The sequence below is a fragment of the Anarhichas minor genome, unplaced genomic scaffold (genome assembly GCF_050575085.1).
Source record: "Anarhichas minor isolate MPS153535 unplaced genomic scaffold, ASM5057508v1 ptg000033l, whole genome shotgun sequence".
NCBI lineage: Eukaryota > Metazoa > Chordata > Actinopteri > Perciformes > Anarhichadidae > Anarhichas > Anarhichas minor.
In genome coordinates, this window is record NW_027466479.1 from 12,034,154 (window position 1) to 12,051,650 (window position 17,497).

The 17,497-nt window shown below is 40.9% G+C and overlaps 3 protein-coding genes across 9 annotated transcripts; 1 reads left to right on the forward strand and 2 right to left on the reverse strand.

The window, feature by feature from the left end:
- Nucleotides 1–37: 37 nt before the first annotated feature.
- On the reverse strand, nt 38–8,400 carry spag1a (sperm associated antigen 1a). Of its 3 annotated transcripts, none has more exons than XR_012957687.1 (9): nt 7,978–8,400; nt 6,360–6,459; nt 5,571–5,723; nt 4,982–5,139; nt 3,026–3,167; nt 2,599–2,725; nt 2,346–2,483; nt 1,768–1,859; nt 38–671 (listed from the first exon to the last, which is right to left on the reverse strand). XR_012957687.1 is itself a non-coding variant. In XM_076106493.1 (8 exons), the coding sequence occupies exons 1-8, from the start codon at nt 8,333–8,335 to the stop codon at nt 1,854–1,856; spliced, it is 1,182 nt and encodes a 393-aa protein (XP_075962608.1). In that variant the 5' UTR covers nt 8,336–8,400; the 3' UTR covers nt 38–1,853. The 3 variants fall into 3 exon arrangements, 1 of the variants encoding a protein (XP_075962608.1); XR_012957686.1 differs by having other exon boundaries at nt 38–1,267; XM_076106493.1 differs by having other exon boundaries at nt 38–1,859.
- A 1,277-nt stretch (nt 8,401–9,677) lies between these two features.
- polr2k (RNA polymerase II, I and III subunit K) lies at nt 9,678–11,305 on the reverse strand. The gene is made up of 4 exons (XM_076106341.1): nt 11,220–11,305; nt 10,945–11,013; nt 9,892–9,984; nt 9,678–9,790 (listed from the first exon to the last, which is right to left on the reverse strand). Exons 2-4 carry the CDS (start codon nt 11,003–11,005, stop codon nt 9,768–9,770), a joined length of 177 nt encoding a protein of 58 aa, XP_075962456.1. The 5' UTR covers nt 11,006–11,013; nt 11,220–11,305; the 3' UTR covers nt 9,678–9,767.
- Nucleotides 11,306–11,541: 236 nt separating this feature from the next.
- stk3 (serine/threonine kinase 3 (STE20 homolog, yeast)) lies at nt 11,542–17,351 on the forward strand. Of its 5 annotated transcripts, XR_012957627.1 has the most exons (13): nt 11,542–11,716; nt 12,354–12,434; nt 12,577–12,705; nt 12,962–13,076; nt 13,222–13,386; nt 13,529–13,696; nt 13,814–13,951; nt 14,222–14,347; nt 14,439–14,643; nt 14,852–15,045; nt 15,193–15,418; nt 15,546–15,674; nt 15,768–17,351. XR_012957627.1 is itself a non-coding variant. In XM_076105788.1 (11 exons), the coding sequence occupies exons 1-11, from the start codon at nt 11,694–11,696 to the stop codon at nt 15,349–15,351; spliced, it is 1,503 nt and encodes a 500-aa protein (XP_075961903.1). In that variant the 5' UTR covers nt 11,542–11,693; the 3' UTR covers nt 15,352–17,351. The 5 variants fall into 5 exon arrangements, 2 of the variants coding, with proteins under 2 accessions (XP_075961903.1, XP_075961904.1); XR_012957625.1 differs by having other exon boundaries at nt 15,193–15,674; XR_012957626.1 differs by having other exon boundaries at nt 15,546–17,351.
- Nucleotides 17,352–17,497: the final 146 nt, after the last annotated feature.

Sequence of the window (17,497 nt, forward strand, 5' to 3'; positions counted from 1 at the left end):
TTGTTGTTTCCCTTCAATCAAGCCACAGAAACAAAAGGCACTTTAAAGCATCCATGTAGCAGTTTATTATTTACATTTGCATCCAAACTATTTACATACAGTACATGCTCTTACATTCCACAAAGCAACACGTCAAGCCTCATATCAGGTGTTTTCATTTAGTTGAGATTTTAGGCTTTTATTTAGACAAGGAATACAAGGAAAAAAAAAAAAAAAAAGTTAACCGGTAAAATAAGATTGGACATATTAATGAATACATCAAAGTATGAAAGAAATGAAAGTTGTGGCACATTGTGCTGTACAAAGATTTACATTGTTTTCGGGTTGTTTCAAAGCTTAGGAATGGGAGATTTAAAAGAAAGATATTTAAAATGTCCTGCACACCAACACAGGTGTTTTCAGTTATTTCAGTTAATTAGACCTCTGCTGCTATTGAAGTCTGCTAGAGTGATAAAAGTCTTAGTCGTTACAAAACAGGTGTGCTGATGCAAACAGGTGAATCAATCAAGCACTGCCACAGCTCTAATTAGCAAATAAAGTGAAAACACCTGTGTGTGTGTGTGTGTGTGTGTGGATCATGGCTGTAGGGCTTCACAGATGTGGACCTGCAGTCTGGATACAAACTTGAAGATCTCATGGGAGAGTTATGTTGTTGCCGGGTAGGTTCCAACCTGCAGCAGCCCAAACATTTTTTTGTAAAGAGACTTGAACCAGCTGATGGAAAAGCCAGACACCAATCAATTTATCAGGCTGAACTGCTATCGACTGTAATCCATCACCCTGTAGGTTACTTCTCTACCACGTATGTTTAATTCTTAAGTTGAATGGAGGCTGTGAGGGATTCTATGAGCAGATCCAGGGGGTTCAGAGTTAAAAGCTATTAAAACTATTCTGATAAGACCTTCCAAACGTAAATACTGTACACCTATTCACACACAAAGACGCATGCAGTCGTCTTATTTTCATTCAAGATTGAACCTGAGACCTACAATTCTTACAGTACATGATTCAGTAATGCTACCTTCAGTTGCTGGATATTTCCTAAACCAATGAAGGGACAATTTATTATTAACAACAACTTAAGCACTGAGCTCATGAGATATTTTAACTGTGATAAATCATTATTTTACCACCTTAAATTATAGTTTTAACGCATTAATTCTTCGGGGTCTTTAGGTGTATGTTTTATAGTAAGGTGTTGGCTCATCTTTTTTTAAATGTAGCAGCTGATGAAACATGTAAACAGTGACAGATGTAGCAGGAAAAGCTGAAAAAAAAAAAAGATTGAACCAGATGACTTTTTCAACTTTTAAAAATCTTTCTGGGAGTTCCTCATCTCTATATACACAATACAGTTGAGTTGTATCCGTTTCTGTCAGTGCTTTGGGTCGTGAGCTCATTGAAACATAATGGAACCAAACCCAACATCGTGAAAACAAATCAAAGTTGAATCTTGGCTGACTGTGGTAGAAATCTCAATAAGGCACACATAATACACTCTTACACTTCCCCACAAAACAGCGCTCTGCAGGCCGTTACAATCGATCTGTATGTACAGTACATTACGTCATAATGTGAAGGATTTATAGTGCAAGCAGGTCATGAGTACCTTGATGTTAGCCTTTTTAAATAAAGCTGCCCGTTATGTAAGGCTGTGTACTCAGGAGTGGTTTTGCACACATTGCAGAGCTAAAAAAGCTGATCGTCCAAGGAGCCCGTCCCAGAAGTCAACGCCAGTCATTTCATTTTTTTACAGGTCGTACTTACTGCAACCGATGGCTTTAAGAGTCCTTTTCTTCCATAACTGCTACAGAACAGTACGCGTGCATACCTGTTTCATTCCTCCACAAACATCAAACCTGGAGGAAATGAGCAAAAGTCAGTATTTTGTTTGATTTGTTGAAACATTGTGAAACATTTCAAGGCACAATATATCAGTGCTTATTTGTTTGTTTATTTAAAACGAAAATGTCAGTCATGTTAAATCCTTAATATGTTTCTTATATCTTATGGTTTTAAAAACTGGACATGATAAATTATAATTTCAGTGCAAGAAAAAAAAAAATAGTTATAGTAGTCAGTTATTATTTAAACCCGTTATATTTTATCTCTTGGACATTAAATGCAAATGAGGTTAGAAAGACGGTTTAGGTGAATAACATATCTGCTGAACTAAATCACGGTAACACAATATTAAGTCCGACGATGTTGACAAAAAACCTGATAGTGATCTGGAAAATTCATATTTGCAAAAAACAGTTTTGTCCCTCGAGAATCACTGAATCACTTTTGTTTTTTAAAAATCACTTCTTGATGTTTGTGTGTGCATATAAACAATCTTTTACCCTTGGTGTGTGTGAAGTACTGTCCATCAGACTCTGTCTCAGCAAGCTCGTCACCACCTCAAGCTCTTGCTCTGCTTCCTGAACCTTTGGGTCCAGATGGAGGACTTCCTGGAGGTCACTGCTGGCCGACAGGTAGTCCTGGAAAAGAAATAAATCAAGAGAGAGTGTGGGTGAAAAATAATAATGACCACCTGTCTAATCTAACGGCTTCAAATAAATAAATGTGTGTTGACGAAGTGGGAGAGACGGGCACCTGTAGACCCTTATAAGCCAGGGCTCGTCTGTAGAAGGCCTTCTTGTTGCCCGGCTCCATCTGCAGTGCAGAGTCACAGTCCTGTTTGGCCTCTTCAAAGCGATTCAGTCTCAGGAGGCAAATGGCTCTAGAGTATAATAGAGTACAGGGGTCAGGGAAAGCACTCAGGGTACTGCCACAGGCAATGGACGTTATTATGGATTGGGGAGATGGACGATCATGTGGTGCCCTCTACTGTTTTTCCTGTTATACTGTCCTTAAAGGAGATCATAAGCCGGGGTTAGAATCAGCGTTACGTTTCATCCTAAGCTCTGCTTCTTTAAACAGTGTCGACCTGTGACACTAAAGCACACAGCGTTTCTTTCACAGTGTAATTCAGGGACAAACCTTGCTAAAGTTGATCGCTCTCGGGTTGTTTGATGCCTACCTGTTTGTGTAGAGAGCACATTCATCAGGTTTTAATGCGAGACACTCGCTGTACTTCTTCAGAGCCTCCTGAAATTGGCCTTTCTTGACCAGATCGTTGCCTTCCCGTTTTAATAAAGTAAAGCAGGCGTCTTTTCTCCTCACTGTTGACAGAAATGTGCAATTTAGCAACAATGCAACACTGAAACAGGGGAAAGAAAAAACAAACAACCTTAGAACTAGACTTTCTTTCTGTCTTCAGTTTCAATGAGGTTACAGATATGTTACACTGTATTGAACGTTGTCTTTCAAGAAGCTTTTCCCATCAGGCACAAACTTCTTCAAGAGCGATCAATAAAACCCATCAGTCTGTCAGCAGCAGTCTGAATGGACCAGAGGGGATGAGTCAACTCCTGCTTACTGAGCTCTCTACTGTGCTGAGGAAGACTTGGGCACGCGCGCACGCACACCTGGCCTTTATCAAAGAACCCAATTCTAAATTATTTATCAAGTGAGACAAGAAAACTGACTCATCAAGGCTTGAAATTCACACTTGCCACACATGTCCCCAAGGTTGTTTTTTTTTCTCTGGCTGACAAGTCTGTCAAAGCTAATACTACTTTGACAGTATGTCTTCAGTCAGACTTTTTATTCCCAAAACTGCTCTGTAGCTGAACTTGATGAGCAAAACACCAGTGTTCATGATCAATCGACTCTGCAGCTGATAAAAACATGGTTTAATGTCACACTAACGCTAGTATTTTTCTTTCAGTTTTAATGTATTAAGTTATCTTGCTTTTTTTAAGCATCCAATATAATATACACACTATATTATATATAGATACATACAATATATACTGGAGCAGGTGGAAACTCAAAGAGCATCTGACGGAGAGGCAGAAAGAAGTTGGGATCTTATGGTATTTTATCCTTTAAAAACTTAAAATGTTGCTGTGACCAAACAGGATTTAACAAATAAACGGGAGGTGTTAAACACTGACATCATGCTGAACCACCTCCCATCGGTTTCCCCAGCAACAGCAGTGTGCTATTCAGAGATTAGCTCTGTTCTGTGAATGTGTTGTATTCATCAAGTGTTTATGTGTGTGTGTGTCAGGTGCTTTATCTGTGTAAGATTAAAGTCCTGTGTATGGAAATGTTATGCAGAGCATACAAATAAAGCTATTTATCTATATTTTAGTGTGTGTGTTCTATAATGGTATACCACACAACATGTATACAAATATATTTAAATACATGACATAAATATATATAGAGCCTTCTGGTCTGTGTGAGCAGAAGCATCCTACGGGAAACCTGACCCTGGATTGTTCCATTACAGCAGTGCTACAGTCTGTGTGGATCGCCTTCGCTTTTCTGCATTATTGATGATCCACACACACACACACACACACACACACACACACACACACACACACACACACACACACACACACACACACACACACACACACACACACACACACACACACACACACACACACACACACACACACACACACACACACACACACACCAGGAGTGACTTCACCACTGCTCATCGGCGTTTACACACCGATTTCCACCGACTTCTGATGCTGCTGCCTTATTATTCCACAATTTAAAGGGTTTTATTTAAAAATTCTCCACCCACAATTCATAATGCATCTATCTGAGGAGACAAACAATTTTGTCCAAGCAGTAAGAAAAAAACAAAAGGTGGCAGATTCCTTTTATGTCAGAACAAAAGCTTTCGACGGCAAGTAAATCACAGTTATACATAGAGATAGCTGTAATGCTATAAACTCTATTGGATCAGGAAGCACATGTTCTCGCACTCTATGCTTGTTAGAGTGTGAGTGCATGTGCTTGTGACTGCTTTAGGGGACGACTAGAAGGTTGTAAATCCACTTAGCACATGTTTTGTATTATAAATGTACAACTCCTCACTAAGCTGAGAGGAAGTGATGTCACCGACCTTCATCCTGAGCAGCCCGGGCGACTCGGGCTTGTGCTACTTCCGCGCTGATCGGTTTGTCTCTGTGCTGCAGCTGGACGGACAGAGGGACGGCGGGAATCTCCGGAAGGTTCTCTCTCCACTCAGGACCGTCCTGCTCGATAAGCATCTTGGTGATCCTGGCAGAGGACGCACAGAGAGTACAACGTGCAGTGTAATTAGCCAGATTAATGCCGCAACCACTACGTGTATCGAGCCTGTAGTGCATTCGGACGGGAAACGTGACAAATAAAGTCAAGTTAATGTGGATGGTGGTGAAACTACTACAAAGAACACAACAGAAGAACATCTGACTAGAAGAATTAGAATAAAAATGGACTTTCAAGCCTTGATGGCACAAGATTAATAGGCTCTTCAACTCTTATTAAATGCATATTGGACTATTTATTTATACACGAAGCCATAAAAACAATGGTGTCAAATGTGTTAACCAAAATATTATAAGAAGAATATGTGTAAGGATGGAACAAATACATATAGAACAGAAAAAAACACAACGTGACAAGTTCCAGAAGCCACCGTTTATAATGTTTAACTGTTTTCAGCTGACCTGTGGACGCTGTCGTGAGCCGCCTGCACGCTGGTGTCTATCTGCAGGACAGTCTTATAATCCACGTAGGCCTTTTTGTAGCGCTCCAGTGACTCATGGGCCATGCCTCTGCGTAACAGGGGCTTCAAGGAGTACGGCTGCAGCTCCAAAGCCCTAAGAGGATCAGAGAGATGCAGGGACAGAGGATCAAACCGTCTACACCTGCTCACTGTGACTCACAGGTGTAACTGGTCCGATCTGCAGCTCTCCATTCATAAACATGCGAGTCTTTGCTTTAGACAGAGGGATTCCTGCAGCCTCCTAACGAATAAAACTGAATAAAATAAAACAGGAAGAATTTATGTCACCAAAACAAGATGTTGACTTGTCTTTAGTCTTATTTCAACTACGCATGTAAGGAAAGTCATGCTCTACTTAACTCTACTTACCTAATACAGGCTGAAATATTAAAAAGGCAATTTCATTTAACTACAAAAGCTGATATCTTTCATTGTGAGACAAAGGCAAATGCAATAATAGCAAACGCTATCTTAAAGGGGGAACTGCACCGATTTTACACATCAAGGTTTGCAAGTGCAGGGACGTGTGACTGCATATAAAGCCTTCTGGGATTCCGTCCCAGCAGTCCCGTTGAATTGTGGGTAATCAGTGGGTTCATATTTGTTTTTCTAACTGTCCATCATGAACCTGACAAAGTGATGTTACAGGAGAGCAATAATAGATCGGTGGAGTTCTCTTTTACATCCGACAGAAACACACACAAGCACAGAGCGGACACGTGTCACGTACTTGTTACAGTCCTGTATGCATTCGGTGCTGCTTCCATTCTTCAGGAAACAGGCTGCTCTGTTGGAGTACAGAATACACAGGTCTTCTGGACTATCGATGCCTGCAGGGGGAACAAATACAAACGCACTTATCTGAATGGTGAAACAACAATCCGGTCATCTTTCATTTCGGTATAACACATAGGTGTAAAGACAGACTAGTACTTCATATGAAGAACAGCTCTTTTTCACTTTTGCTGTAGTCATTTTCTGTAATGTCCTTTCTTCTCTGGGCCTCCGCTGCAGTTATACAACTGACAGCGCAGCATCAGTTATCACGTGCTGCTCGAGTGCCCAAAGATGATGACTACAGTGCTGATACTCCTCAACATTAGTGTTTTTTTTTTTTTTTCTTCCAGCATCATAAAGATGCTAAATCCCACAGTTTCCAGTGCTTTACTTTGAGAGTCTTTCTGTTTAGTCGGCTCTTGTCCTGTGTCTTGCAGTGAGCATAGCAGAAAAAAGCTACTCCACTTACTAGCCACAAGAGTAAAAGTTGGCTGAGTGCTCTTAAAGGTGCAGCATGACATTCAATCTCACCTAAAAGCCCCCCATGTGCACCCGCACATGACTTCTATCTACGGTCAGCGGTGTTGTCTTGTGCCAACACTGCATTCACAAATCACCAGCGACGCCTCGAGTCTCAGCTGCAGTTTTTGTTGATGTTAGACTAAGAACTTGTGAACACTGATCCACAGAGGTGATGGGTCCCAAAACAATTGTCCCTCTACTAGAATCATAACTTATGATTATGAGCACATGCAGGCTGACTTGGAAAAGAAATTGAGCGGCGATGACAAGCATAATGGATTCAAAATTGACATGGGATACTGTGGGTTGTGGAGCCAAAAGATACTCAACTTGTATCCGATACCCTTACGAGGGCAGGTACACAGATGCTACAAGAGACTTTCTGTCTCACTCTGTGCTACCAAAGTGTTGATGTTCCCACATTAGTGGCTTGGCTGCCATCAGAAGTTGCTTATGAAGTCTTTTCTTCAACAAAAAGCACAGCAGGGGAACAGTTTCTTACGCTAAAGATGATTTTAAAACAGGTATGAATATAGTATAGGGTACAGTATGAAGGCACATTGTTACTGCATGACTCTTTAGACACTAGTCTTTTTATTGTTTTCTAAACAAAAATGCCAGAAATTCACTGTGGGAAATTCTGCAATTTCTACAATTGTGAAGTGAATGTCTTTGGGTGTTGGATTGTTAAGACAAATACGCAATTTCAACATGTCGACATAGAAATTGTTAGGGCCATTTCCCCTATTTTCTGACAATTTACAGACCAAGCAATAACTAGATTTATAAAGAAAAAAAACGCCCTGCACGACATGCAACTATAGTGTCACTGCCAATTTAGCTTATTACAGTTTTTTGGTCGTACTGCATATTGTGCATGTCAAGTTTAACAACCCAGAATTGCTTCTACTGAGAAACATCTGAGAGTAAAATGTATTATGGCACCTACATTTCTCTAATCAACAGAGGTGTTTCTCCTCCGGATCAAATGCTGCTCGTGAGGCGTGCATTTTCTAATAAAATACGCACACCGTTGATATCTTCCTCACCTGCTTCAGCACACCCATCAATGGCCTGTGTGTACTTGTCCAAGGCGTCCCCAAATTGGCCATTTTTGAAGAGGTGGTTCCCTGCGTTCTTGAGCCGGGCCAGGTGAGGAGGAAGTGCCCCGGCGGGGGCGTCCAGATAACTAGTGTCTGCTGCAGGGCTGCCCTGCTCCTCTTGTCCACCAGCAGGGCTGTTTTCCCTCCGAGCGCCGTTGGCCACCCCCTTCCCTGGAGCTCTCGGCGTCTGGGGCTTTTCCGCGCTGCTTCCGCCCCGGTTTCTCGTCCCGTTCCCCGCTGTGGCCTGATGCGATCGGCCTCCCCCTCCTCCGCTACCCGGGGGCTTGTCCTGTGCGTTACCCATGGCCGCACTCCCTCCGCAGTGTGTTCAAACTCTTCCTCTCGCAGAGCAGCAGCTACGTCTGAGCCTTTGCTGGGGATTTCTGTAGGCCACGCCCCCTTGGATGATATGTTATTTGTGACGTCACAGAAGGGGGGGAAGTGCCACAGCGATGCAGTGCTGCAGTAGGACAGCGTCAGATTAGACATGCGAGTACAGGGCTCTGCTGTGCTGGTGACATAATACAGGCAGACACATCCAAAACCCGAATGAGCGGGTCAAATTAGAGGAAAACAACAATTTTTATGATATATTTCTTTATTCTTTATGGTCAATGATGATGCTCTTTAGACCCTTACAAAACAAAAGCATTGCTTTGTTTCTATTATAAATTATAAATTTAAACTTTGTTTTTTTCTAATGTCTTTTATTAAGGGGACATTCAAAGTCGTAACAGCACAGCTGTAAATAATCTAATTAATTATTTGCTCCAGTTCTGTGCATGCTGGCTCACTGTCGTGACTTAGGATAGAGCTAAGCCATCGTTAATGTTATTAGTACCACCTGTGCTTCTCCTAATGGACATAGCACAATGGCTGCTGTGAAAAAAATCAGAAAGGAATATGAAGGAAATCATTTGGGCTGTAGTTGTTTTTATATTTTTTAACATGTTACTGGACCAAACCAGTGGTTCCCAATTTAGGGGTTGGGGCCCTCAAAAAGGGTCACAGAGTGTCCAAATTAAACACTATTTTCCCTGTAAATAATATATTATATAGGTATTTGTCAGAAACTAAAGAAATGATTTAGCTTCACAAAATTATGTAAATTCTTTCACACCTAATTCTCATCTTTGCATTATTTAAAGGAAATTTCCAGATAATTTAAGGCCTTTCAGCCTTTTAATAGTTTTAAGAAGAAATCAGTCATTGGTTCAACTGGTGACAACTAGTAAACATGTGCAACCACTTGGGGTCTCGACAAATGAATGATAACATTGTTATTTCACAGTGTAAAAAAATGAATATTAATCTATTTAATTGGTTTTATTTAAACATTTCTAAATGATTGTACATATTCTTCTATCAGTCTAGATGTTATCATTCAAAGGTCAAACTTGCTGACGTGTTGAGGGTATTAAGGATATGTGGGTGAACTGATATTTATGAATCATGGGATCAAATGAGAATAAAAGTCAACACAGTCAATGTGTTGACTTTTGAAAATCTTGTTTTTTAATAAACCAAAACCTTTCAACTGTTACTCTTAGGTAAAAAAAACAACAGCACTACTTGTGTCGCAATGAAAATGTTGAGTTTGAACCATAATTCAGGAATCTGTAGTCAGACCTGAAGGTCAGAACATATGGAGTTGTCAATCGATTTATTTACATGTCATACACCACAAAAATAGTACACAACGAAAACAATTATCAAAACGGCTGCTCTCCTCGTCTTCATCGGGCATCAAAGACAACCACTGAAATCAAAGAGTCAAGGAAATGTACAGTCACAGCTCTCAGTTCATACGTATAATTTATTATTAAAATAATTTTGCCATCAAAGGCATTGAAAGGATACATCTCTTTGTTCTCTTCTTGTACATGATCCTGTAACCGCACTCTCTGCATCGGATGGGATCACGGGCCTTAATTTCATTTTCAGTGTGACATTCTGCAAACAATAAAAGAATATTACAGAAAACATCCCATACACCCATTATTATTAGAAGATAATCGTTATGAGCTTTCTGCAGACGCGTCGGTATCAGAGTACATTTCGGCTGACACAAGAAATTTTAGAACGGGAATGCACAACAAGGTGTGCAGTCATTTAGAAACAGCGTCTCCATTACATAGCTCGTCCACCAAAGATACAAGATGAACGCATCTTTGTCACATTTCTCAAAAAATAACAACAACACCCAAACCATTTAGGGATCCCTATTGATCCAGTATCTGACAGGCTATAATAACTATGTAATTGTTCAGTTCATGCTGAAGCCTGGTGTGTATTGGTTCGTTGATGGGGATTAAGTTATATGCAAAATAAAATTTAAATAAAAAATGTATATGACTTTTTTTTTTTTAAAGTGTGAATCATGTATTTCGGCTTATTTAGAAACCAGTGATTTTAGTTCCGGTTACATTGGCAGATTCATAAATGTTTAAGGAAAAATAGATTGTGTGAACTGTGTTATTGTAATGTGATATGAGGATTTTTAGTTTGTCAATGTGTCATGAAGTGACTCAACAAAATCATTTTTTGTACAGAAGAGTGAACTTGTTTATGTTGAGGTTACATCGTATCTATATAGTATCAGTTCTGGCAGTGAATTTATTATTTTGTTGTCGACAAAGGTCTGAATATTGTGAAATGTATGTGTATATTTTGACTCTTTGTGATATCTAAAGGTAGGTTTCCATCAATTTTGTGGTGTCTTGTAATCCAATGCGGTCTGAGCAGAGCTGAATGCATAACACACAAGTACACGTGCGGCTGTACTGGCAGTGATAGAAGATGTAAAAGCAGCAGCTGTAGCAGTACTCTAGGTATGGTAAATTAGCATTGTTAGCAGCGGTGACGGCTGTAACGGTGCAATAAACACCAACAAAAGCTACAATGTAATGATACCTCCACATATGTAGATCATAGGCTGCTGTTTGGGCGGTTGCGCATCTTTCTGTGGATCCATTTTTGTTTCTATAAAAGACAGAAGAAGCCATGTTGACACAATCACATACGTGTGGTTACAGCACGCTAACACAGAAACAGCATGGTGTGTAACGTTACCGACAGTGTAAAGCTGGAGGAAGTGAACAAATGTCTTTCAGACGCCTCAAAATGCTGTATGAATATAGTACATATGAAACACAGGAAAGGTGAAGATACAAAATAAGACAGCTCACCGTTTTAACACGCTAAATGTTTACCTCTCTTTTCACATCACACACTGCTGCATGTGCGCATGCGTACAACCGTCGTCCACCTCAGAGCAAAGTGGTTTGTGATTGGTCAGAAGATTTGCGTCACGTTTAGCGTATTTTTTTCCTTTTTGACAGACAACGCAAATTATATGAATATATGACAGATTACATGGTATGTAATGGTGTTTCTGTGGTTTATTTATTGAAGGTTGTTCATTGTTTCTATGTTTCTAAGGACAGACGTTGTTTTTATTTTAAACTCCGGTCCACCAGAGGGCGCTGTCGGAATGTGTTTCCACCAAACGGCCCATCATCTGACGAACACTCAGCTGGCCCTCCGCTAGTTTTTGACAACAACGACTCTGTCGACAATGTTCACATCTTGACTATTGGCCCCAACACTGCCATAACTTACTATTAGTCCGTTGCCTTTTTTATTATTTGAAGTTATACACCATGGAGCAGTCTGCGCCCAAAAGGTTTGTGTAGTTCTCACTGGTTTAAAACGTGCTTGCAAGCTATTAACTAGCTAGCTAAAAGGCTAACGTAGGCGGTAGCTGTCGCACAGCTAGCTGATGCTAACTGAGTTAGCTTTACCAGTTTTCTCTCAAACTTTCTACTTAATTAAGACGAGTTAACAATTTTAGAGCTCACTCTTGACCAAAGTCACACGCCCAGTGTTGAAGCCTCTAATTGGTAACTGTTAATGTTCGTTAGTGCCTTTTATTGAGCATTTTAATCTAACGTTACGTTATTATTTGGACAGGTACAAAATACAAATAAATTAATTGTGTGTGAGTTGAAACAATTTTACACATCAGAGACCAATATCACACATCCTAAATAACCAAAAATATCTGTACTTAATAATAAATGAGGCAAAGATTAATTAATCCCTTGCTGTAGTGTTTGTTTAAAGTGAATACATATGCAAACATTTGTTATTTATACATTTTAACACCGTATTTTGAATTATTCCCTTAAAATCATTAATTATGTGTATTACTGAATTTCAGATGCTTCAATGGTATAGTGTTTTAGATTAGTTTCACTACTTATTTTTAAGTAGACATTTATACTGAAGTTACAATTGATTTGTTCCATTTTCTTCCCCAGCAAGCTGAAAAAGCTGAGTGAGGACAGCTTGACCAAGCAGCCAGAGGAAGTGTTTGATGTTTTAGAGAAACTCGGTGAAGGGTAAGATGTTTTTCTCTGTTTCCACTCCTGTGCCATTGTCTGAAACTATTTTAAGTCCATCTGTACTTTTTTAAGATGCACCTCCTTTGTTGTGTAGTGCGTTAATTTGTTAATACTATCACATTTAAATGTTTGTGTTTAGTTCCTATGGCAGCGTGTTCAAAGCCATCCATAAGGAGTCCGGCCAGGTGGTGGCCATCAAGCAGGTTCCTGTGGAGTCGGATCTGCAGGAGATCATCAAGGAGATTTCCATCATGCAGCAGTGTGACAGGTTAGAGGAGAACGCAGCTTTCCCCCAAACCTCCAAATTCACCACACAGATTTCTGTCCTCAAAGGATCATATTTGCTTCCATAGTTCACTTTGCTTTATGTTTGATGTTTGCTTTAACAGCATTAGTCAGCTGCGTAGCCTGAACAGCGCTCTGATGTCTTGATCTACGAGCGTTTTCTCACTTCTGCTGTTTTCGTTCTAAACGGAAATTCCACTTCTCCTTTGATAACCACTCTGTTTTGCATTTCCTTTTAGCCCGTATGTAGTGAAATACTATGGCAGCTACTTCAAGAACACTGACCTGTGGATTGTCATGGAGTACTGTGGAGCCGGCTCTGTGTCTGACATCATCAGACTGCGCAACAAGACGGTGGGTGCTTACAGAGATATCTGTGGTGCGTGTGCATGGCTGTACTAAAATCACACTTGCCTTACATACCTGGGTTAGTCATATTTATTCGTTTACTTTTGGATCATATTTAATCCACGTGTTTTCTCTTTCCTTCTCACATTAGTTGACAGAGGATGAGATTGCCACTATCCTGAAGTCAACACTGAAGGGTCTTGAATACCTTCACTTCATGAGGAAGATCCATCGCGACATCAAGGCAGGAAACATCCTCCTCAACACCGATGGACACGCCAAACTGGCCGACTTCGGAGTTGCTGGACAGCTAACGGTAACATTATAGCAGTGGCTTGATGGTTTGTACCAGTGACAGCAAAGTGAATGTTCTTTTTTTAAACTTCCACTATGAATGTATAGTCTTTCACAAACTTCAAGTTCATAATTGTGATTCCAGATTTGTTTTTTCTCTGAAGGACACTATGGCGAAGAGAAACACTGTGATCGGTACTCCCTTCTGGATGGCCCCAGAGGTGATCCAGGAGATCGGCTACAACTGTGTTGCTGACATCTGGTCCCTGGGCATCACGTCCATAGAGATGGCCGAGGGCAAACCTCCCTACGCTGACATCCATCCCATGAGAGTGAGTGTGCACACGTTTGTTCAAGAAGCTGGTGCTAAGACACAACAAACTCAGACCTGAAGCAGGACTTTTTGTGATTTCACCTGACTTTTTTGAAACCTCTTTGCTTTCCTCCAGGCGATCTTCATGATCCCCACCAACCCGCCTCCAACGTTCAGGAAGCCGGAGCTCTGGTCGGACGACTTCACGGACTTTGTCAAGAAGTGTCTGGTCAAGAATCCAGAGCAGAGAGCGACCGCCACGCAGCTCCTACAGGTTGGAGGAAGGAAGGACACACACACACACACACACACACACACACACACACACACACACACACACACACACACACACACAGATATAAACTTGTAAGAGCAGAACATAAACACCCCGGTGTACGCACTCTGATGTAGGAATACTTTAAGTAAGTACATGCAAGAGGTGAACACAATACCATGGATGCTCCATTTGTGTTTACACTGTGTCAGAGAGAAGTTGAGCCACTAACGTTACCACAAAACACTTTTTCTTTTTGTGAATGTCCAGCACGCATTTATAAACCAAGCCAAGCCGGTCATAATCCTGAGAGACCTGATCACTGAGGCCATGGAGATGAAAGCCAAGAGGCAGCAGGAGCAGCAGAGAGAGCTGGAGGAAGAGGACGACAACTCTGTACGTACGCGGAGACGTTAACAATACAGTTTGTGTTAATAACTTAATTAAACGGCTACATGTTGAGGCCATGTGACTGAATGTCTTCCAGGATGAGGAGACGGAGGTGGACTCTCACACTATGGTGAAGTCGGGCTCGGAGGGTGCAGGAACCATGCGGGCCACCAGCACCATGAGTGATGGCGCCCAGACCATGATTGAACACGGCAGCACCATGCTGGAGTCGGACCTGGGCACCATGGTCATCAACAGTGATGATGATGATGATCAGGAGGAAGACCAGGGATCCATGAGGAGTGAGCACGCACACATAATGTTGATTCAGATATGGGGAGAAATGGGTTGCACATCCGCTGCCGCTACAGCAGCTAAATGAAGGCTCGAGCCAACAGGAGAGTGTTAATGTTATTAGCTTTTCTTGTCTGTAATATTGTCATATGGGGATGGCAAAAGCAGGGTACTAACTAGAGGATCAAGAGTTGAAAACCTCTCCCTCCTCCACAGGACACGCCACCTCTCAGCAGCCAATACGTCCGTCCTTCATGGACTATTTTGACAAGCAGGACTCCAACAAGGCGGCCCAACAGCAGGAGAACTACAACCACAACCAGCCGCAGGAGCAGCCCGGCTACCACATCCAGTCCAAGAACGTCTTCCCCGACAACTGGAAGGTGCCCCAAGACGGAGACTTCGACTTTGTGAGTAACGTCTTCTGTGAGCATGTGATGGTGCTGCTGTAGTTAATTTGGGTTTGACCTGAAGGAATAAACAGCAGTGCCTCGGCAGCAGTTCTTACACTAAATATGACTCATTGTCTGTGTTCCTAATTGTGTGCTGTCGCCCAGCTAAAGAACCTGGACTTTGAGGAGCTGCAGCTGCGTCTGACTGCCCTGGATCCCATGATGGAGCGGGAGATCGAGGAGCTCAGGCAGCGCTACACCGCCAAAAGGCAGCCCATCCTGGATGCCATGGATGCCAAGAAGAGACGACAACAGAACTTCTGAGTGCCTCTCGCGCTAGTCTTCACCACAAAACTTACATCCCATTGACTCGGAGGAACTAAAGATGACGGTATTGTCTTTGTCTGCTGTTCTAATTGCCTGCTAACTGGCCTCTAAATGAAGTTGGATGCCTCTCTTACATCCATTTTGACTCCTGGAATCTACACTCGTCTGCCTTGTTTCCACACTTCGTCTAGATGCTGTTCCACCATATCGAAGTCTTATATTTGTTTCTACACTTCCTGTAAAGTTGCTTTCCCATGAATGATACTCAGGACTGAGGCCAAAGAGAGAACTAAGGCTATTATAGGTCTGAACATCACAACGTAAGTTCCCCCATCAACACATAAGGAGGCCTATCAGGCAGTAGCAGCAGCGTAATCACAGCGGTCGATGACATGTGCTCTTTTTTTCCTCAGACTTTTCACTTTCACTGTAAATATAATATAGAGCCTAGTTTGGAAATACCTGCAAGAAAAAGCTGTGGAGGCCTGTCCATGACCAAAGACAATCAAGATGATGATTATAGTGGAGAATGCCTTAAAATAATGTAAAACTGGTCAGGTGGTTAAATCCATTTCCTCACTTGGAGATGAGTCGGAAGTGGACTGAGGAAAGCTGTTAGGATGGAGAGAAATGGCTGTAGTGAAGAACGGATCATGCATGTTTTCAGGGTTGGATCAGAACATTTGAAACTATTTTTATTAGTCTTAATTATCATTTATTTAATTATCACGTTATTTTTTGGGCTTCTTTAAAACAACCAGTGCACTGTCTATGTACTGACTCCGTGCATCTCGGTGCCTCATAACACACCTGTACCACTTACCCTGATGTTTTAAAGTCAGAGCTTTAACTTGACAAGATGATCCACTTTACGCAAATTAAAACCAGAGATGTCACCAAAATTCATTCTGAAGTAAAAAAAAAAAAAAAAAAAAAAAAGAAAAAAGGCAAGCGAATGCATTCCAGAATACTGCAGATTTATTCCACGGTTGTAATAATTATGTTTTCTGTTATAAGTTCAGATTGCAATATAACTTTATAAAATGTGTGGCGCCGTCTCGTATGCACAGCATCAGAGAAGAGAAAGAAGAAGCCTTTATTTTGAATGTTAAATGGAAAGCTCCTACTGCTGTTCATGAGGGAAACAAACTGCTCTGTTCTGGTTGTAGTTAAATTCTGACGTTCTGATTTTACACGTGCTAACGATGACCCTTTGAATACATGTACAATATGTCTGCAGGTTGCTGTTACATACGAATGTTAATATGCAGTCTTTATGGGTCAGCACATACTCGCTGCATATTAATCAACATTTTGATATAATCTTATGAATAGAGCTGTTACACTATGTCGCGTATCTGATGGACAATGTGGCTAAAATGAGCTGAAACTTTAAAACACTTGAATCCACTCTTTTTTTCTTCAAACCCGCTTATTCACAGAAATCATTAACATTCTTGTCATAAATTAATTCTGCAGTGCTTTGCCACCTCGCACACAAGCATTCACAATTTATTTATTAAATGTGTTTCAAACTTTTTTTCATTTTGTGACACTGGTTTAAATATGGTAGCTGATTTGGCTCTTAATATTTCTGCCCTTTGTCGACTATATGTGGCTTTATTTCTGCGTTTTTTAGACTATGCATGTTTATAGTTGTTTGCTATTTTGTGGAATGTTTCTAACGGAGCGCTGTTAATATGGAAGCTGGATTTTCAGCTTTAACAGAAACTATTTGCTCTGTACAATTTTAAAAACGCCCCATCTGAAATATGACACTGCGGAGAATCTGCCATCGTATGTGTAGTTATCTGAAATCACGGTTTGATATATATAGCTATATGATTTTGTTCTGTTATTTCTGCAATATAATGACTTGAGAGTGAAGAGTGGAATGTAAGCATTAATGTTTGAACCACCTAATTTATTATCTTTTGTTTGTAATACTTTATTTTGAACCGGTGCAAGAAATAATAAAAGTTACTTATAGTTAACCATATCTGCAGTGGAATCCTTTTTATCTTATCTCTGAGATCATAAAAGGAGACTTGAACCTCTGAGATGGACTCTATTGCTGTGAATGACCACCGGTTGTACCGTAACTCTTCTACTATGGACGCCACTATTTTCCGTTTGCACGAGA